The sequence below is a fragment of the Prionailurus viverrinus genome, chromosome A3 (genome assembly GCF_022837055.1).
Source record: "Prionailurus viverrinus isolate Anna chromosome A3, UM_Priviv_1.0, whole genome shotgun sequence".
Classification (NCBI taxonomy): Eukaryota; Metazoa; Chordata; class Mammalia; order Carnivora; family Felidae; genus Prionailurus; species Prionailurus viverrinus.
In genome coordinates, this window is record NC_062563.1 from 18,242,003 (window position 1) to 18,263,850 (window position 21,848).

Genomic DNA, 21,848 nt, shown 5'->3' on the forward strand with positions numbered 1-21,848 from the left:
TCATTCCTCCACCTCCTGGATGTAGAGATATTTGCAGCAGGAATGAGCCATGGATTATCTGGTCTCATCCTTGTACTTTTAAGCAAAGGACAGTGAGGCCAGAAAGAGGAAGAGACTTGCTCAAGGTCACCCAAAAGCTACTGGCAGAGCCAGAAGCCAGGACTCAGACCCTGGAATTCATTCCTTGGGCCTCCCCACAGTTTGTGCAATCCACTAGGACACAGACATCCCGAGGCTCAGGACCAAGAATACCATTGCCTGATTGGGGATAAGCCCTTCAGATTCCGCCCCCACCCCCAACCCATGTCCATGGTTACATCCATCCAGCCCACGTGGACTTCCCGTCTCACCCGGAACAGGCAAGGATGTGGGGTGCTCTGTCCTCGGGTCAAAGCCAACTCCTCTTCTGACCTCTGACCCTCCTAAAACTCTCCCCAAGGGCTGTCAGTGTTGGAGGCAGGTGATGGGAGGTCAATGCTTATCAGCTCTGTCAGGGCTTGCCCTGACCTTGGCCCACAGGGTGCCCAAGTCCTCCATGAAGACCCTGGCTATGGGTCCAGATGCAGGGAGCATTGTCCTGGTCAGATCAAATAGCTAAAGATGGAGGGAGTACCTCTGGCCTTTACCTTAGAGCTCTCTAAGGTCAATGTGTGCACGTATGTGTATGTGTGCATGCATGTGTGTGCACGCATGTGGCAAGAGAAGGGGCCTGCGGGTATACTCACACTTCCAGGTTCCCCATTGCTTTTCTCCCATTTGTCCCAACTCCCTCCCCACTGGCTTCCTCATCTATGCAAGGATCAAACATGTTTCTGGCCTCTACTTAGTAGGTTAGATGCTGCCTGGAGCCAAATGTCTTCTGCCAAGCTCTGATGCTGATTATGTTCTCTTTGTCCACAGGGCATTTCTCCTGTGAGCCATCACTGGGCCTTTGCCTTTCTTAAAAAAAAAAAAAAAAGTCCTTATCTGTATTCCAGTTCAGTCTGTGCATTATCTGGTAACCATAGCAGCTTTGCTCCTAGCAGAAAAATATGAAGTCCTCTGGGTTAATTTTTAATGTTTCCCCTGGTAAAGGATGATGTTATCCATGAAATGGATTGCCGGCTGATCCCTGAAACCCAGCAGGAGCGCGGATCTTGAACATATTTTCAGATAAGGCTTTGTCAGGCATGCTGGCCTAATAGAGCATTTATCACAGAGACAGGGAAAAAGGAAAGAGAACTAACATTCACCGAGTGTTGGGCAGGTACCATGTCGGGCCCTGGACTTACCCTGACTCATTCTGTGTTTGGGTGTTATTGTCCCCATTTTCCAGATGAAATACTGAGGCTCAGAGTATTTGCATGACTGTCTCCAGGTCAACTAGCTCAGAAGGGTGGAGTCCAGGGTCTGGATACTGTTTTTTGACTTTTAAAACCTAGGATCTTTTCTGTGTCTAGAAATGGCTCAAAGACCTGCTCTCTGCAACTAGAGTTTCACTTTTGGGGAAATTAAATATTCTGCCCTCCCAGACTCCCCCCTTTGACCATCCCACTGACCAGGAGAAGGTCCTTGGAAGACAGGACCCTCGTGCCTATGTGACATCCACAGTTGCTAGGCATTTTTTTGTCCAGGGCATCAAGAGATAACAGAATGGACAGGTGCTTTATGTAATATGGTTGGCAGGGTCTTTTGCCTGGGTGTTCCCCTGGTTTGGACAGGCAAGCCCCTCTATCCCCCCCATTTCCTGCTGACTGGACACTCTACTGAAAACAGCTGTGTCTGTCACAAGGCCTGTCTCTCAAAAAAGCTTATTAAGAACATAGGCTATGGGTAATCTCCAGTTTCACAGACCACTAAAGGAGAAGCTCTTCAATCTTTCCAAACCCCTCACGAGATACTGTAATAAATGAGGCCCAGTCAGAGCTTCCAATGTAGCCCAGACTATCACAAGCTAATTTCTGGGGGCCTCAGTTTCCCCATCTGTAACATGGGATTGAGTGTATGCATTTGTTTGCTGGACCTGTACTGGGTGTCTCATGTGCTAGCCACAGCATTAGGGCCAAGGATGAAGAACCAAGTTGTGTTTCTGCCCTGCCAGTGGGCTCACAGTCTTTTCTTGGGTGCTGGTATTTTCAAGTGCAAATCTCATTCAATCCATATGACAGTATCCCTTCGGAGTTGTGATTCCCCTCTTCCCAATGAAGAACGTGACTTTGGAAAGATCTAATAACTGGCCAGGGCTTACCACCAAAAAGAAAAAAAAAGGCACTCTACAAATGATGCCTGGATGGATGAATGGATGGATGGATGGATGGATGGATGGATGGATGGAAGGAAGGAAGGAAGGAGCAGATGGACAGATTGATACATGACTAATAACCTACAAGTAAGAATGGTGGATTTGAACCCCTGGCCTTCCTGACCCTAAAACCTGAGCACCTTCCACTGCCCATTGTCTCACAGCACACAGTGTCCATCTTCTGCCAGGCCTTGGGGCAGGAGTGAGCCTCCTGCAATAGAAGCCCCTTCAGGAGGCTCTCTGCCTTGGGCTGAGCCAGCCCCTCCTCCAGCATTGTGGGCACAGGACCACAGATATCCCTAATGTCCCAAGAGGTGCTTTGGCCAGCAGAGCAGCAAATCTGCAGCCAGAATCTTTCATTTCATATTGTAATGATGATTATTTGCTGAGCTCCAAAACATAAATAATTTATTTGAATAATCCCCAGCCGAGTGACACTTTCCTAATGAAATGTCTTAGTTTAGAGGAGAATGAGTTCATTATGAGAAGGCCCCCTTTGTCACCTGGGCACCCAGAGATAACAGAACAGGTAGGTGTTTTGTGCAATCTGTTTGGCAGGTTCGGGGGCCTCTGGCAGCCATCCAAGCCTCATCGCCATCAGAGCATCACTGATGGATGTGTATTTTACGAAGCCTATGTCGTTCCTTTGTCAGAGCCACAAGCAGCCCGCCGCCTTCGTGGTCACCCAACACCCTCTACCCAACACCGTGGCAGACTTCTGGAGGCTGGTGTTCGATTATAACTGCTCCTCCGTGGTGATGCTGAATGAGATGGACACTGCCCAGGTAGGAGGGGCCCAGCCACTGCCCGAGGTGCTCAGGTGCATTCGGGAAGCCATGCCCAAGAGCTGGAGGGAGAGCCTGAGAGCCAGCATGGTGTTTCCCCTGCCCGACCGAGCTGCCTGCTGATGGCCACTGTCTGGCTTTGAGCACCGATCCAGCCCATCCTGCTGCCAGTGGAAGCTGGAGGTCTCTTCCTGGGCCCTGCCACCCCTGAGCCCTCTCATTCCCAACAGTGACTCCCCCCTGCTTGTAGGCTTTGTCCAGCCCTCCCTCCCTATGCAGAACCAGATTCTGCTCCATCCACCACACTGATTAGGGCTTTGCTCCAAATCACACCAAGCACACTGAGCTGAGAGGCTCACAGAGCCTCCCCATTGCTGAGCGTCTCCAGCCCTGCGGAATATTCTGATGCCTTGCCACACCCACCCACCCAGCCTGCCCCCTGGGAGATGCACCCAGCACTGACAGAGCCTGGAGCTTGAACTGTAGACCCTCTGCCCACTAGCCACCCCGACGATCCCAGCTTCATCCCAGGTGACCCCGGTGTCCAGGCAGGCTTCATGCTTTAGCCCCCCGGGGTCTGATGACTCCAAGAGTGCTAAAGCACCTGTCATGGGACAGCTTCTGGAGCCCAGGTCCCCATAGCAGGGGAGCCGTTCCTGGGTGGGAAAAGTGAGAATGTCCTTTCAGGTTTTTGAAAAGTGATCCTTTCACTGTCTTGAAAGAAACTCAGAGAAACTCAGTGCACTCCTGTGTGCGTGCTGGCCTTGTGTGGGAATAAAATAAAATGGATCTGAGCTGTGGTCTCAGCCCTGCAGGAGCTCACAGTCTTGCTACAGAGACGGATGAGCAAATTGTCCCAACCTCGTGTGGCAGCGCTATAATAGAGGTCAGACGCAAAGTGCTGTGCTGGCCGGGAACAGGGAGCAATTAATTCTGCCCAGAGGGTGAGGGAAGACTTCAAAAAGAAGGTGACTTTGGCCTTGAAGAAGGCAGCAGAAGTTTGGGTGTGTGGGGCTGAGCGAGCTGGGAAAAGGCACTCGGAGCAGAGGGAACAGTGGGGCAAAGGCAAGGCAGTATGAATGTGTGTGGCTTCTCTTTAGAACAGCTGGGGTTGCAGTGGAGCTGGGGCTCAGGGTCTATCGGGAGCAGAAGAGGGTGGTGAGGCTGCAAAATGTAGCAGCGTCCTGCTTGCAGAGGGCTGCCCATGTGGGCTTCAGATCTCAGCCTTGGCCTGCAGCATAGTGTCAGACCCTTACTTTGTAAGCAACAGAACCCTCTCTTCGAATAAAAGCTTTTGTGTAAGCGCTGTATTGCTCAAGCATGTGTGATCAAGAGATGTTCGTGGTGAAACCACCTGGGGTGGGAGTTGAGCTCCACCCAGACTGGTCTTCTGGTCCCCCCAGTGTCTCTTGGAGAGTCAGGACTCTGGGTGCTTTTGTGAAGCCTCGGGTTTCCAAGGAGCACCGTTAGACAATATTTGCTATCCAGGGAGGAGGGATTCTGCAGATTTTAAGCCATGGTGTGGCTGGTTCCTGATAGAAAGTTGAGTCTGGGGACCAGTGAGGAGAAAAAGTTAGAGGGAAACCTGGAAGCCAGGAGACTGGGAAGCGGATTCTGCAGATGTACAGAAAAGAAAGGTAGTGATCAGGAGGCGGGCTTGGATGTGAAAGTTGGTTCCCAGATGGAAATCTACAGGTTTGGGGAGCAGTTGGATGTGGGAGGTGAATGAGAAGGAGACGTTGTGGATGGTGGCAGGAGCTCAAGTCTAGGCAGTTAGACGTCTGGGGTCACATCGACCAAGATGAGGGAAGACAGGGGGAGGCGGGGAGAGGAGCAGATCATCAGGATGAAATTGAGCGCCTGGTGGGATGTGAACATAATACGTTCACGAGAGATTTGCTCATCATTCACCTATATTTGTGGAGTATCTGCTGTCTTCCAGAAGCTATTCTAGGTGCTTAGAATGCATCGTGAACAAGACACAGAAAGCAAAACAACAAATTCCCATCTCTGGTGCAACTTCTAAAGTGAAGGAGACAATATGTAACCAAGTCCCTATAATGTACTCAATTATATGTTAGAAGGTGATGAGTGTTTGGAAAAAATTAAGAGGAAGACTGGAAGGCAGGTGTGGGGCACTCTATTGATAGAGTGATCAAGGCAAGCTATATTGAGAAGGTCACATATAAGCGTATTTTTGAAGGAGGTGGAGAGAATGAGCCGTGTGACCATCTATGGGAAGAGCATTGCAGGGAGAAAGGACAACCCACACCAACACCTTATGGTGCGCACATGCCTGGCACATTTGAGGAACAGCACAGAGGCCATTGTGACTGGAACAGAGTGAACATGGAAACAGCAGCAGCAGGTGACACAGACACATGGCAGGGCCAGGTCATGGAGGCCCTTAGGGGTCCTAGGAAGAACTCGAGTTTTACTCTGAGAGAAGAAGGGAGCCACTGACAGGTTTTGAGGAGAGGAGTGACATACTTTGACCTTTAAAAAACAAACAAACAAACAAACCATCCCTCTAGCTACTGTGTTGAGAACACACTAATGGTCTTGGAAGGAGAGTGTATTTGCTAAGGGACGTGATGGCAGCTTGAACCTAAGTGGTAGCCGTGGAGTGGATTCTGGATATCTCCTGAAGGGAAACCCAACAAAATATCCTGACAGACTGAATATGGTGTGTGAGTCCCCAAGGGGCTCAATCAGTAGATGTGGCTGGAATCCAAGATAACCATGAAATTAAATGGATTCCCATAAAACAAAGACTTCTGTGGAGTTCCAGACTCAGAAGGCATCACCACCCTATTCCTTTGCCTGAGAAATTAAAATGTTGAACTCTGCTCACTGAGTCCATGAATGAAGTAGAGCCTGTGAAAGCCTGTTTGCTGTTCCCCCTTTTCCAGAAGCCCTTTTTGCAAAACCAGAGCTTGGGCATGGAGGAGGAGTGTGAAAGAATCTCACTTTGGGACATGTAGAGAAGCAGGGGTCTAGGTCATTGACTATAACTGCCCCTTCCAGGGTGTGTCTTGGGTGAATGAAGATTTCTCAGCCCCAGATGTTGATACAGCCTTTAAGAATTGATTAACTGCAAAAACATCAGGTTTAGAAGGGCCATGAGGTTGGCTGCCATATGCAGCTGGCAAGCATCCCCTAAAATCGACAGATGAATAGAACACTTATTGATATAAATATCATCACCGCAACAGCTGGGTGCCTTGCGAAAATAAACAATGACACAGCGTGAGCAGCAGAAAAGCTGCCCTCAGCACCTGGAAGGGCGGTTCTTTGAAGCGGCATCAGCATTTGTCTGCCAGCATGCCCATGCCAGGACAGCTACAGCTTCCTGGCCAGCCCAGCAACACAGATGGGTCTGTCATAGGTCCTGAGCATCATCAGAGGACCAGTGAATGCCACATCCTCTGGTTTGACCACAGGCCAACCATAAGGGCTTGTGTGCAGGGTTGTGGCAGGACTACCTGTAAGTTGCAGCAAAATAAGGTTGAGGAGAGGAGGAAACATCTCTAGTGACTTATTTTCTTGCACTGCTGGCCAAATCTGCCTGCCTCTGCTCGGAATCCTATACTGCATCATTCAGTCAGCTATCCCCAACCACAGATATTTTCCCTTCTCCACAGTGGCTTCAGTTCAAAGATAATTACAAGCAGTGGGAGCTAGAGATAAAGACTCTGAAGGCAACTACATATTCAACCTTAGAGATTTTCTTTTTTAGCTCTTTGGGACTCCAAGGCCTATGATCAGATTAGTGGAGCAATATCCTAGAACCACAACATCCAGCAAATGACAGTGTGGTTTCCAGTGGGCACATCAGAAAGAATCTTTCCAGTCACACCCAACAGCATTGACCCAAGATCTCTTCCATCTTTGTGGGCTCTACAGATAGACCAGAGCTCATGGGGAGCAGACCCAAAAAGAAGCCCTCGTCATGGTCATGCCACACCTGCCACATTGTTTAGACAACTCAGGAAATCCTCTGTGCCAGCCATGGGTTGGAACTGTGCAGTAGACAGAATCATGCCCCCGCCAAAAGATGTCCACATCCTGGTCTCTAAATCTATGAATATGTTATCTCATACAAGGGACTTTACAGATGTGGTAAATTTAAGGATGTTGAGGTATGTAAATTGTCCTGAGTTATCCAGCTGGGCCCCATATTAGGTTCCTAGTCAGAGGGGTGCAAGAAGATCAAAGTCAGTGGTGATGGAAGCAGACCATGGGATTATGGAAGCAGAAAGTGGAGTGACACAGCCACAGGTCAAGGAATGCTGGCCGCCTCTAAAAACCTGGGGAGATGAGGAATAGTTTGGCCCCTACAGACTCCAGAAAGGAAGACAGACAGCTCTAGTGACACTTTTATTTTAATCCTTTAATACTCATTGCAGATTTCTGACCTCCAGATAATACATTTGTGTTGGGTTAAGCCACCACATCTGTGGTAGTTTGTTACATTAGCCATAGAAAACTACTGCAGGCAATACAACTGAAAACAGGAATTCAGACTCAGAGTTGTAGGGATCAGTGCAGGTTGTGAGACTGAAATCATGGGAACGTCCAGAATCACCAGTGTTGAACTGGAAAGTGGCTTATTCTAGAGAAATCCATGCCTGAATCAGAGTCCATCAGGAAACATGAGAGAACAGGATGGGGAGAGCCAAGGAGAAGGCAGATGACCTGCCTCCACAGGACTCTTGCTGACCCAGAGGAGGTCTTTTAAAAGTTAAGGTGCATATTTTCTGGGTTGCATTCAGTCATCAACATGCATGGATTGAGAAACTACCCTGAACTAGGCACAGACCAGACATAGCAAAAGACAACAGAGGCACCAAAAAAAAATAAAAGCCAGTCCCCATGGAGCAGACATTGTAGTGAAGTAATATCTACCTGCCAGACTCCCTTTGGCATCAAACAGGATGGAATCATCTTTAACTGGAACCATCTCAACCAAGACCCTCAAGTGGCAGGAAGGAGCTGACCAGGAAGCAGAAGGAATGGAAAAGCCAGTGTCCAGGCAGCATGTCACTCCTGAGCTCTGTGGTCAGCTCTGGAAGAATCCAGCAGGAGATGGACCGTATATCACCCCACCAGCCTGTAATCAGGTTTGGGGTCATTGAGACCCAGGATCTCTTTGGTTGTCTCCACATATTAAGTGGTAGGTCTTTAATATTCCTTGAATATTCTGCCCATTTATTATATTGACCAGGCGTACAATGTCCCCTGAGTTTCTCAGTATTTCACTTGTCACTCTAGGGAGTACACTTTATCTGGCTTTTATCTTAGCGATTTTATCATCTAAGTGATCTCCAAACACCTTTTGATATTTCCTAGGTCTTTCCTCCATAGACCTGCTATTTTGGAAGCTTTTGTTTCCCAAACTGTATTTAATAATTAATAATTTGTTTACTTGTATGTTTTTCCATGAACATAACTATCCCAAATGAACTTCTGATCAGCAGACCATATACAGAGCTAACACACAATGGTCTAATTCCAGCCCAAAGCCAGAGATTCGGTGTCCTCCACTCCAGGACAACAACCTGATAGCATTTGGCTTTTAATCACTTTGGGGATATCTTATTGGCTTCTCCTGCCAAATTTACGGACACCACTTTGGAAACCACTGATCTGACCAGGGTCTATTTCCCCTCATGTTGCATGGCATGAAGCTGAGGTCCAGGAAAGAAAAAAAAAAAAAGATTTAAAGGCACCTGGGTGGCTCAGTTGGTTAAGTGGCCGACTTCGGCTCATGATCTCATTGCTGGCTCGAAGGCTCGTGAGTTCGAGCCCTATATCTGGCTCTGGGCTGATAGCTCAGAGCCTGGAGCCTGCTTCCAATTCTGTGTCTTCCTCTCTGCCTGCCCCTCCCCTGCTTGAGCTCTCTCTCTCTCTCTCTCTCTGTCTCAAAAATAAACATAAAAACAATTTTTTACAAGATTTATCCAAAGCCCCACAACCCATCACTGACTTAGGCCGAAAGTCCCCTTCCAAGGGTTGAAGATTTTGGTAGCCATTTAAACAGTAGCGTTTCCAGGGCTCTGGTGCCTGATAATCACTGGCTGGTACCTGGGTATACGGAGCAGGAAGAAATATTTTCTGGTTTAAAACAAACAAGAGCTATATAAAAGCTGAGTCACCCAGTTCTGAGGCTCCCACCATGGAAAGTCTGAGAGTTCAGGTGATGCTAGGCCAGATAGAAAGGTGAGGGAGGGTGAGACCAAGAACAGTGCATTTCCACAGAGCTTCTAAAAGTTGACAGGCAAGCTCATCATTCTCCCAGGAGAAATGCAGCATGATGTCTTTTTTTTGTCATTGTGCCTTCAGGGCAAATAGCAAGCACTGATATCCCCATTTTTATCTCCGTTTGTGAAAACACAGCCTAACATGCTAGCAAAACCCACAGAACACCCAAGTCTATGTCTCCAAGAGCCTCAGGTCTGACTTTGCAAGGAGCCGTCCTTCTGTTCCAGAGAGGGTAACAGTAGAATAAGAAGTCTGGGGCCGTGAAACCAGAGTTCAAGTTCTAGCCTTGCCACTTAACTTGGTGTGTTGCCGTAAGCCAGTTTCATAACTTCTCCAAGTCTTAACACAATCCTCTATTAAATTCATTTAACCCTGATGTCAGCCAAGTTCACTCTGTCTTTGAAGGTTTAATTGAGATGGGCTCTGCTTCCTATTCCCCAATCCTGTGGGCAAGTCTGTTATCCACCCCACAGATTTCTGGGAATTGCAAGGAAGTCCTGTTTGCATGGCCACTTCCTAGTTCATGCTACTTCCTGCTCCATATACCCAGGTGGAGTTTGAATCCCAGTAATGCCCATGACCAGAGGTTGAACATTGCACATCCTCATTCTTAAACCCCCCTGCCTCCTCATCCTCATGGTTTGGAGCACATCTCCCCCCAACACCCTGTTGCCCAAACAGCCCCTGCCTCGGCCTCTTCTCCCATACCTCCCCAAGCAATGCCACCTTCTACCCAAAAGTTGTTCCTTTCTTCAGCTGTATAATTGAACTCTTTATTTTAACATATAGTGAACATATACTGCTGCATCAGTTTCAGGTGTATAATATAGCCATTCAACAATACCGTACCTTACAAAGCGCTCATCAATATAAGTGCACTCCCAATGCCCTTCACCTATTTTACCCAACCTCTCCTCACCTCCCCTCTGGTAACCATCACTTTGTTCTCTACAGTTAAGGGGTTTTCCCCCCTCCATTGCTCCTTTGTTTTGTTCCTTTAAATTCACATATGAGTGAAATCATATGGTATTTGTCTTTTTCTGACTGTATTTCACATAGTATTCTCTCTAGATCCATCAATGTTGTTGCAAATGGAAAAATGTCATTCTTTTTTAATGGCTAAATAATATTCCCTACATATACCACCTCTTTATCCATGCATCTACTGATAGACACTTGGGCTCTTTCCATAGTTTGGCTATTATTGGTAATACTTCTATAAACATCGGGGTGCCTATACCCCTTCAAATCTGTATATTTGTATCTTTTGAGTAAATACCTAGTAGTGTAATTGCTGGATCGTAGAGTAGTTCTATTTTTAACTTTCTGAGGAACCTCCATACTGCTTTCCAGAGTGACTTCACCAGTTTGCATATGCACCAACAATGCATGAGGGTTCCCCTTTGCCACATCCTCACCAACACCCTGTTGTTTCTTTAGTTTTTGATTTTAGCTATTCTGACAGATGGTATCTCACTGTGCTTTTTATTTGCATTTCCCTGATAATGAGTGATGTTGAGCATCTTTTCATGTGTCTGTTGGCCAGCTGGATGTCTTCTTTGGGGAAATGTTGGTTCATGTCTTCTGCCCATTTTTTATTTGATTATTTGGTTTCTGGTATTGAGTTCTGTAAGTTCTAAATTTTGGATACTAACCCTTTATCAGATACAATATTTGCAAATATCTTCTCCCATTCAGATTGTCTTTTGGTTGTTTTGATATTGGTTGTTTCCCTCGCTGTGCAGCAGCTTTTTATTTTGATATAGTGCCAACAGTCTATTTTTGCTTTTGTTTCCCTTGCCTCAAGAGACAGATCTAGAAAGATTTTGTTATGGCCAATGTTAGGAAAATTATTTCCTATATTATTTTCTAGGATTTTTATGGTTTCCAGTATCAAGTATAGATATTTAATCCATTTTGAATTTATTTTTGTATATGGTGTAAGAAAGTGGTCTAGTTTCATTCTTCTGCATGTTACTGTCCAGTTTTCCCAACACCATTTGTTGAAGAGACTGCCTTTTTTGCCATTAAATATTCTTTCCTGCTTTGTTGAAGATCAATTATCCATATAATTGTGGGTTTACTTCTAGATTTTCTATTGTTACATTGATCTATACATCTGTTTTTGAACCAGTACCACATTGTTTTGATTACTACAGCTTTATAATATAACTTGAAGTCCAGAGACAGGATATCTCCAGCTTTGCTTTGCTTTTTCAAGATGGCTTTGGCTATTCAGGCAGAGTCTTTTGTGGTTCCATACAAATTTTAGGATTATTCTACTTCTGTGAAAACTGCTTTGGTATTTTGATAGGGATTGCATTAAATGTGTAGTTTAACAATATTTGTTCTTCTTACATGCACATGGAATGTCTTTCTGTTTCTTTGGGTTATCATCAATTTCTTTCATGAGTGTTTTATGGTTTTTAGATGACAGGTCTTTCAGCTCTTTGGTTAGGTTCATTCCTAGGTATCTTATTTTTGGGTGCCATTGTAAGTGGGATTGTTTTCTTAATTTCTCTTTCTCCTGCTTCACTACTGATGTTTGGTAATGCAATGGCTTTCTGTACATTGATTTTGTATCCTGCAACCATGTGGAATTCAGTTATCAGTTCTAGTAGGGGTTGTTTTTTTGTGTGTGTAATCTTTCAGGTTTTCTATATATAGTATCATGTCATCTGCAAATAGTGAAATTTTTACTTCTTCCTTACCAATTTGGATCCATTTTATTCCTTTCTCTTGTCTTATTGCTATGGCTAGGACTTCCAGTACTTTGTTGAATAAAAGTGGTAAGAATGGATAGCCTTGTCTAGTTCCTGATCTTAAGGGAAAAGCTCTTAGGTTTTCCCCATTGAGGATGATGTTAGCTGTGGGGTTTTCATATAAGACCTTTACTATTTTGAGGTATGTTCCCTCTAACCTTGTTGAGGGATTTTATCATGAATAAATGTTGTATTGTGTCAAATGTTTTCTCTGTGTGTACTGAAATTGTCATGTTTCTTCCTTTCACTTATTGGTATGATGTATCACATTGATTGATTTGCAAATATTGAATCACCTTTGCATCTCAGGAATAAATCCCACTTGATCTTTGTGAATGCTTTTTTTAAAGTCTATTTATTTTGAGAGAGAGAGAAAGAGCACAAGTGGGGTAGGGGCAGAGAGAGGGAGAGAGATTCCAAGCAGGCTCCATTATCAGCATAGAGCCCAACAGAGGGCTCAAAACCATGAACCGTGAGATCACGACCTGAGTGGAGATCAGATGCTTAACTGACTGAGCCACCCAGGCACCCCTGTGAATGATTTTTCAATGTATTGTTGAATTTGGTTTGCTAGCATTTTGTTAAGAATTTTTGCATCTATGTTAATCAGGGATATTGGCCTGTAATAGTCTTTTTGGTAGTGTCTTCATCTGGTTTTGGTATCAGGGTAATGCTGGCCTCATAGAGTGAATTTGGAAGTTTTCCTTCCTTTTCTATTTTTTGGAATAGTTTGAGAATAAACATTAACTCTGCTTTAAATATTTGGTACAATTCACTGTGAGGGCATCTAGTCCTGGGCTTTTGTTTGCTGGGAGGTTTTTGATTACTGTTTCAATTTCCTGGCTGGTAACTGGTCTGTTCAAATTTTCTATTTCTTCCTGCTTCAGTTTTGGCAGTTTATATGTTTCTAGTAATTTATCCATTTCTTCTACATTGTTCAATTTGTTGGCATATAATTTTTCATTATATTCTCTAATAATCCTTTGTATTCCTGTGGTGTCATTTGTTATTTCTCCTCTTTCACTTCATTTCTGAGTTTGTTTGAGTCCTCTTTTTTCCTTTTCTTTATAAGTCTGGCTAGAGGTTTATCAATTTTGTTGATCTTTTCAAAGAACCAGCTCTTGGTTTCTTTTTTTTTTTTAGTTTCTTTTTTTTTAATTTATTTTTTTTGATTATATGAAATTTATTGTCAAATTAGTTTCCATACAACACCCAGTGCTCATCCCAAAAGATGCCCTCTTCAATGCCCATCACCTACCCTCCCCTCCCTCCCATCCCCCCCATCCCCCATCAACCCTCAGTTCTCAGTTTTTAAGAGTCTCTTATGCTTTGGCTCTCTCTCCCACTCTAACCTCTTTTTTTTCTTATTTTTCCTTCCCCTCCCCCATGGGTTTCTGTTAAGTTTCTCAGGATCCACATAAGAGTGAAAACATATGGTATCTCTCTTTCTCTGTATGGCTTATTTCACTTAGCATCACACTCTCCAGTTCCATCCACGTTACTACAAAGGGCCATATTTCATTCTTTCTCATTGCCACGTAGTACTCCATTGTGTATATAAACCACAATTTCTTTATCCATTCATCAGTTTGGCTATCGTTGATAGTGCTGCTATAAATATTGGGGGTACAAGTGCCCCTATGCATCAGTACTCCTGTATCCCTTGGGTAAATTCCTAGCAGTGCTACTGCTGGGTCATAGGGTAGGTCTATTTTTAATTTTTTGAGGAACCTCCACACTGTTTCCAGAGTGGCTGCACCAGTTTGCATTCCCACCAACAGTGCAAGAGGGTTCCCATTTCTCCACATCCTCTCCAGCATCTATAGTCTCCTGATTTGTTCATTTTGGCCACTGACTAGCGTGAGGTGATATCTGAGTGTGGGTTTGAATTGTATTTCCCTGATGAGGAGCGATGTTGAGCATCTTTTCATGTGCCTGTTGGCCATCTGGATGTCTTCTTTAGAGAAGTGTCTATTCATGTTTTCTGCCCATTTCTTCACTGGATTATTTGTTTTTTGGGTGTGGAGTTTGGTGAGCTCTTTATAGATTTTGGATACTAGCCCTTTGTCTGATATGTCATTTGCAAATATCTTTTCCCATTCCGTTGGTTGCCTTTTAGTTTTGTTGATTGTTTCCTTTGCTGTGCAGAAGCTTTTTACCTTCATGAGGTCCCAGTAGTTCATTTTTGCTTTTAACTCCCTTGCCTTTGGGGATGTGTCAAGTAAGAAATTGCTGCGGCTGAGGTCAGAGAGGTCTTTTCCTGCTTTTTTTTTTTTTTTTAGTTTCTATATAATTTACTTCCACTAATCTTTATCATTTCCTTCCTTCTGCTAGTTTTTGGATTTGGGTTTTTTCCTTCTTTTTCTAGCTCCTTGAGGTTATGAGATTGAGTTATTTGAGATTTCTCTAGCTTCCCTTTTAGAACAGCTTTTGCTAGATTCCAAGGGTTTTAGGCTGTTTTCATTTTTACACGTTTCCATGTATTTTTTTATTTCTTCTTTGATTTCTCAGTTGACCCATTCATTGTTTAGTAGCATGTTATTTAACCTCCATGTACTTGTGGTCTTTCCAGATTTTTGCTTGTGGTTGATTTCTACTTTTATAGCGTGGTGGTCAGAAAACATGCATAGTGAGACTTAGATCATTTTGAATCTGTTGTGTATGTTTCTCTGGGCTAATATGTGATCTATTCTGGATAATGTTCCATGTTCACTTGTATATTCTGTTTTGGAATTGAATATTCTGAATACATCTGTTAGATCCATCTGGTCTAGTGTGTCGTTCAAGCCCATTTCCTTGTTTATGTTCATTTGGATGATCTGTCCATTGATGTAAGTAAGGTATTAAAGTCCCATAGAGTTATTGCATTATCATCAGTTAGTTCCTTTGTGTTTGTTACTGAATTATATATTTGGGTGCTTCCATATTTGGTGTATATACATGTGTGTGCGCACACACACACACACACACATATATATGTATATATATATATATATACATATATATATATATATATATATATATATATATATATATATAATTGCTGTTATCTTGTTGGATTGTCCCCTTTATTATATAGTGTTCTTCTTTCTCTCTTTTCACAGACTCTTTTAAAGTCTATTTTGTCTAACATAAGTATTGCTATTCCAGCTTTATTTTGATATCCATTTGCATGATAGGTATTTCTTCATCCCCTCACTTTCAATCTGCGGGTGTCTTTTAAATATATTTTTTAATGTTTATTTGTTTTTGAGAGAGAGAGACAAAACGCAAGTGGGGGAGGAGCACAGAGAAGGAGACAGAATCCGAATCAGGCTCCAGACTCTGAGCTGTCAGCACAGAGCCCGACGTGGGGCTTAAACTCATGAATGGTGAGATCATGACCTGAGCCGAAGTTGGATGCCCAATGACTGAGCCACCCAAGGACCCCCAATCTGCAGGTGTCTTAAGACTAGAACGAGTCTCTTATAGGCAGCATATAAGTAGGTTTTTTATCCTTTCCACCACCCTGTGTCTTTGAGTGTTTAGTCCATTTACATTCAAAGTAATTATTGATATAGATGTATTTATTAACATTTTGTATTTGTTTTGTGGTTGGCTTTGTATATTTTCTCTGTTCCTTTCTTCCCTCGCTCTCTTCTCTCACTATAAATTGGCTTTCTTTCATAATGTATTTGACTTCCTTTCTGTTTTTTGCAGATTACTTTTTATTTTTGATTTGTGGTTACCATTATGTATATAACATCTTCTACATATAGTAGTTATATTAAGTTGATGGTTGTTTAAATTTGAACCCATTCTTTACTCCTCTCCTCCCCATGTTTTAGGTATATGGTATCATACTTTACTTCCTTTTATTTTGTGAATCCTTTGATTTTTACAATATACTTATTTTCACTGCTTTTGTGCTTCCTACTCACTCTTACTTATGGTCTCTCCTTTCTACATAAGTCCACTCTAACATTTTCTTGTAGGGCTGGTTTAGTGGTCATGAACTCCTTTAGTTTTGGTTTGTCTGGGAAACTCTTTCTCTTTCTATTCTGAATGATAGCCTTGTTGGTTAGAATATTCCAGGATGCAAATTTTTCCCATTCTGCATTTTGAATATATTATGCTTGCAGAGCTTCTGTTGAAAAATCTCCTGCCAGACTTATGGGTTTTCCCTTGTAAGTTACTGACTACTTTTGTCTTGCTGCTTTAAAATGATTTTTCTTTATCACTACTTTTTGCCATTTTAATTACTATGTGTCTTGGTATAGTCCCCCTTGGGTTGATTTTGTTGGGGGATCACTGTGCCTCCTGGGTCTAGATATCTGTTTTCTCCTCCGATTAGGAAAATTTCAGCTATTATTTCTTCAAATAAATTTTCTGCCCTATTTTCTCCCTCTTCTGAGGTCCCTGTTATTATGCTTGATGGAGTAACTGAGTTCCTGAAGTCTTTTTTCATTTCGTATAATTTTTTTTTTCTCTCACCTGCTTAGCTTGATTACTTTCCATGACTCTGTCCTCCAGGTCACTAATTCATTCTTCTTCCTGCATGCTATTTATTCCATCTAATGGTTTTTTTTTTAATTTCATTTATTGTGTTCATCACCTCTGGTTCTTTATCTCATTGTTAAAGTGTCTCTGATGTCCTCCACTCTTTTCTGAAGTTCAGTGCTTCAAATTCTCTATTTAGGCATATTACTTATCTCCATTTCACTTAGGTCTCTTGTTGTGGTTTTGTCCTGCTCTTTCATTTGGGACACATTCCTCTCATTTTTTCTAACTCTCTGTGTTTCTGTGTGTTAGGAAAGTTAGCTGTGTCTCCTGTTCTTGAAAGTAGCGGTGGGGCAAGCACTTTTAAAAAGGTGGCACTGTCCTTTGCGAGAGGAGATGTGCCTCCACTGCTGAGACCAGGGTGGCTGGGGCCACCCCACAAAGCATGCAGGGTGAGGCATGCAGTTTTAACAAGGTGCATGTGTCCTCTGTGAGAGGTTACCAGCTGCTGCCCTATCACTGCCAGGACTGAGTCCCTGCAAAGTGCACAGTCAGAAGATATAGTGTTGGCAAGCTTTGCAAGGTATTCTCAGGGAGCAGCCCAAGCATCAAGGCTCAGGCAAATATGACTGGAAAGGACAGATCCGCCAAAGCAAAGGAGAGCAGGGCTTGGTGTAAGCAAGGTAGGTAGTTAACGTGGGTGCTGTGCTGGTTCCCGCAGGTAGCCGTGTGTTTATGCTGGGGGGCAGGGGAGGAAATTGGCACCTGCCAGCTCTTTTGTTTCTGGAGGAGTCTCCCTGTGAATCCTCCCCTCTGGGACACCCTCTGAAATGAGTAAATAACTCTCCCACCCATATGCCCCTGGCATTTTTCAAACTGCTGCTTCTAGGATGGATCTCTGTGGGCTGTTATGCTATCTCTTTAAGCATGGAGACTTTGCTTCCTAATGCCCTCCTTGACTCTCCCAGAGCCAAGCCTGCTGATTTTAAAATTCCAGGCTCGGGGCGCCTAGGTGGCGCAGTCGGTTAAGCGTCCGACTTCAGCCAGGTCACGATCTCGCGGTCCGGGAGTTCGAGCCCCGCGTCGGGCTCTGGGCTGAAGGCTCAGAGCCTGGAGCTTGTTTCTGATTCTGTGTCTCCCTCTCTCTCTGCCCCTCCCCCGTTCATGCTCTGTCTCTCTCTGTCCCAAAAATAAATAAACGTTGAAAAAAAAAAATTTAAAAAAAAAAATTCCAGGCTCTAAGTCCCCCTAGTTGTAAGAACTCACAAAATTCACCCCCTTTGGTTTCAAAGCCAAATGTTATGGGGATTCACCTTCCCTGTGCAAGCTCTGTTGTGATAGTTTTTTTCCTCCCCTCTCCTCACCCACAACTCCCTCCCTCCCAAGGATGGCCCATGAGTTGGTTTAGCTCCCCACCACAGCTCCACCCTTCCTACCATCTTTAATGTTGCCTCTTCTCTACATTTAGTTGTGGAATCTGTTCTTCCAGTCTTCAGGTTATTTTTTGCATTATTTTCACTATTGTGTTATCTAGTTGTATCCATGGGATGAAGTGAGTTTAGGGTCCTCCTACTCCAACATCTTCCCCATAAGTCCTGCCTGAGTGCTCTCTTTAATACCTCTTTCTCAAGCCTGCCCTGAGCCTTTGACATCCCCTCATTCTACCATCCTCTGTACATATTCTCCTAAACTCCTACCCTGAGAACAGATTCCGATGCAACTGTCATAAGAAAGTTCCCCCACTGCATGGGGATTACATTATTCACCCTTGGGGGCTGTTGAGAGGCAGAACTGAGAAAGATACACTTTGGTCACCAACGATGTGCCTTTCTCTCTCCCTTGCTTTTTACCTGCCACCTCACCCTCTCTCTTCCTTAGCTGGCCAATTATATGTTTTGGTTCTTAATAGAATCTCTTTAAAGGAATTTTATAATCACTGATCTGAATCTTATAACTAATTCAGGTGACTTTCATATTATTTCTTAGAAATACTAATTCAACTACATCTTCAAGTGGCCCAGGATTGATTTCCCCTACTGTGAACCTTGATAAGCTTGATAAGTAGAATCTTTCATTTCTGAAGCTGTGTGATATTACTGGCCTTTCCATTTTATCAAAGTATTGTTTAATTAACAAAAGGCATAACTAAGGTGCACTACAATGTGCTTTTAAATTGTTTATTCCAAAAATAGGCCCATATGGTAGTTTTCATTCAACTCATCAGAGTGTGTTTATTCCAGCAACTAACTAGCTTTCTGATTCCATCAGCAAGAAAATGATGTTCAACAGTGAGGGTACCTCCACATTTGTTATATTTCACGTGTGAACTTGCACTCCCAAAGGACATCTTTTCATGGCCCAAACAGCTATGGAGATCACTAGGTGGAATAATGTATGGCAGCTGCTCCAGGGCTGTCCACACATGCTTGGTTTAACTTGTTCTAACAATAAATAGCAAAAGGCCCTCTGCTTTTCTGGAAGAAGCATGGGCATTTCTAAATCATATGCTGCAACTGGACTGGCTTCCTGTTCCAGATGTGATAAGCAACACACTGTGCGTATTTGCAGTAGTGAAGCCCTCCCCTCTAAACCATCCCTCCCCAGGCTGTTGGGTGAGAAAAGGAGGAGGGAGGGGCCAGGACATGATGTGGGAAAGGGCCATTGATCCAGACTCTAGGCTAGAGGATTGAAACCTATTCTTGGAAAAAGCCTCTTCAAAAGGTTTTCAACTGAATTAAAAAAAAATGCCAAAGTTGCATTGAGTGTTCATGAAGCCCCAGGTTAGCTGTGTTCTCATGTTCTTAGAGCTAAGTCGGCCTCCTTGAATCCCCCCATTTTCCAGGACCTCCTGGAATCTTTGGAAGAAACCACATGTCTCCTTGGAGTTCGGGAAGATGAAAAAGTAGGAGGACCCTGACCTCACCCTATCCCACATTTCAATTAGATATCACTCACATCCCAAGTCAACAAACCAGAGAGTGATACAAAGACTGGCAGAACAAACTCCACAACTATAGATAAGAAGCTGCATCTGAAAGGTTAGAAAGGTCAGAAAGGTAAAGGGATGTGGCCCACAGGAGGGAATGAACTATGTGTGCAGAGGAGAGAAATGAGCCCATGAACCAGGGAGTTCACATGAGGAAGACTAATGTTTGGCTTTAAAAACCAGAGGGGCTAAATTCTGTGAGTTTATCAAAGCAATGGTTACTTGGAGCCTAGAGTTTTAAAAGTCAACTGACTCAGCACTGGGCAAGCCAGGACAGTGAATGAAAGCTGGGTCACCACCCTTAAAGAAATAGCAGCCTACAGAGAAAAGCAACATAAAAGCAGCAGTTTATACAACACCAGGACAAACAGAAGGCCTGTTCATACTGATTTAAGAGTGTATTGTTGGAATTCTCTGAAGGCAAGGGAGCTGGCAGTCACCATGTTCCTCCCCTGCCTCCCAGCATAAATACAGAGCCACCTGCAAGAGGCAAGGATGCACAGATAACGTCTGCCTGACCCTTTGGCAATGAACCACACCCATGAGTTCTCCTGAAGACTCACCCACTCCAAGACTGCTAGCCTCTGCCTTGGGCTCAGGGCAAATTTTGTTAAAGCTGCACGTGTGCCCTAAGCAGCCAATGGGTGCACAGCTGCCTCAGTGCACCACGCACATCTGCCATGCCCCCAGCTGCCATTTCATGACACACCTGGCCACATACCCACAGCCACCATCATGCACCAGACCCAGCTGCTCCCAGCCTCGCACCCCTGGCAGCCCTGACTCACAGCCCCTACCAGCCCCAGCATGCAGCCACAAGCCGACAGTGTTTCAGTGGACCTGGCATAGAACTGGTGGCCCAGGAAAAACTTTGATAATACCACTATCCTGCTCCCAATTTCCCCAGCAGCAAGCCCCCTTGGAGCTGGCCTTCCTGGGTCCCACAAACACCACAGAGAGCAAGCACAGCCCACAACAGGCAGAGTCAGTGCAGACAATTTCACTGAAAGGAAAAGTGACTCAGACACAACAGTAAGGTATAAGTAGTGCCTCGTTGCTGAAGTGCCAGTTTTTAGTGAACAGGGGACACTGTACTACAGGGTACTCCAGGACCTCCTCTTCATAAATTCACTACTTTCAAGAGCAAAAGACACAGTTGGCTTTAATACACAGAAACAGGCACAAAGCGGTAGAGAAAATAGAAATTTATCCCCAGTGAAATAACAGGACAAGGCCACAGGCAGAGATCTAAGTGAAACAGATATAAGTAACATGGCTGATAGAAAATTTAACGCAATGAACAAAAGGATACTCACTTGATTTGAGAAAAGAGTGGAGGACATCAGTGAGACCCTTAACAAAGAGATAAGAAATAACTTGGCAAAGATAAAGGGCTAAATAAATGAAATGAGAAACACACCTGATAGAATGAACAACAGGATGGAAGAAGGAGAGCAACGTATTAAAGACTTAGAAGACAACTAGAAAGTAATCAGGCTGAACAAAAGAAAGAATTACACAAAACAGAAATAGACTTAGAGAGATGGCTTCATCAAACATAATAATATTCATATTATGGGAGTCCCAGAAGAAGGAGAGAGAGAGAAGAGGGGCAGAGAGTTTATTTAAAGAAATAACAGTTGAAAACTTCCCTAATCTGGGAAGGAAACAGATATCCAGATCTAGGAGGCACAGAGAACTCCCATGAAAAATCAACAAAAGCATATCCACACTAAGTAATTAAACTTGCAAAATGTGATAAAGAAAAAATTTTTAAGCAACAAAGTCAGTAACTTACAAAGGAAAACCCATAAGGCTAGCAGGAGATTTTTCACAGAAACTTTGCAAGCCAGAAGGGAGAGACATAATATATTTGAAGTGTTAAATGGGAAAAATCTGCAGCCAAGAATATCCTATCCAGCAAGGATATCATTCAGAATCTATCTCAGAAGGAGAGATAGAGTTTCCCAGACAAACAAAAACTAAAGGTGTTTGAGACCACTGAAGGAGCCATGCAAAAAATATTACAGGGGACTCTTTGAGTGGAAAGGAGAGACCAAAAATGACAGTATAAACATAAGAAACACAAAGCCAGTGAAATGAATATTTCTGTAAAAAAAAGTCAACTAACTCAAAAAAAGAATATAAAATATAATACCATATACCTAAAACGTGGGGAAGAAGGAAAAGAATGGATTCAAACTTAAATGACCATCAACTTAATACAGACTGCTATATGCAGAAGCTGTATACAAACCTAATGTAACCATATCAAAAACCACTAATAAACC

General features: G+C 43.7%; 1 protein-coding gene across 1 annotated transcript in view; it reads left to right on the top strand.

Annotated features, from left to right (window-relative positions):
* PTPRT (protein tyrosine phosphatase receptor type T) overlaps positions 1–21,848 on the top strand; it is a 795,219-nt gene that overhangs the window by 760,420 nt on the left and 12,951 nt on the right. The window contains exon 30 of the mRNA XM_047852741.1: positions 2,935–3,066. Within this exon, the coding sequence (XP_047708697.1) occupies positions 2,935–3,066 (132 nt within the window). The remainder of the gene's footprint in view (positions 1–2,934; positions 3,067–21,848) is intronic.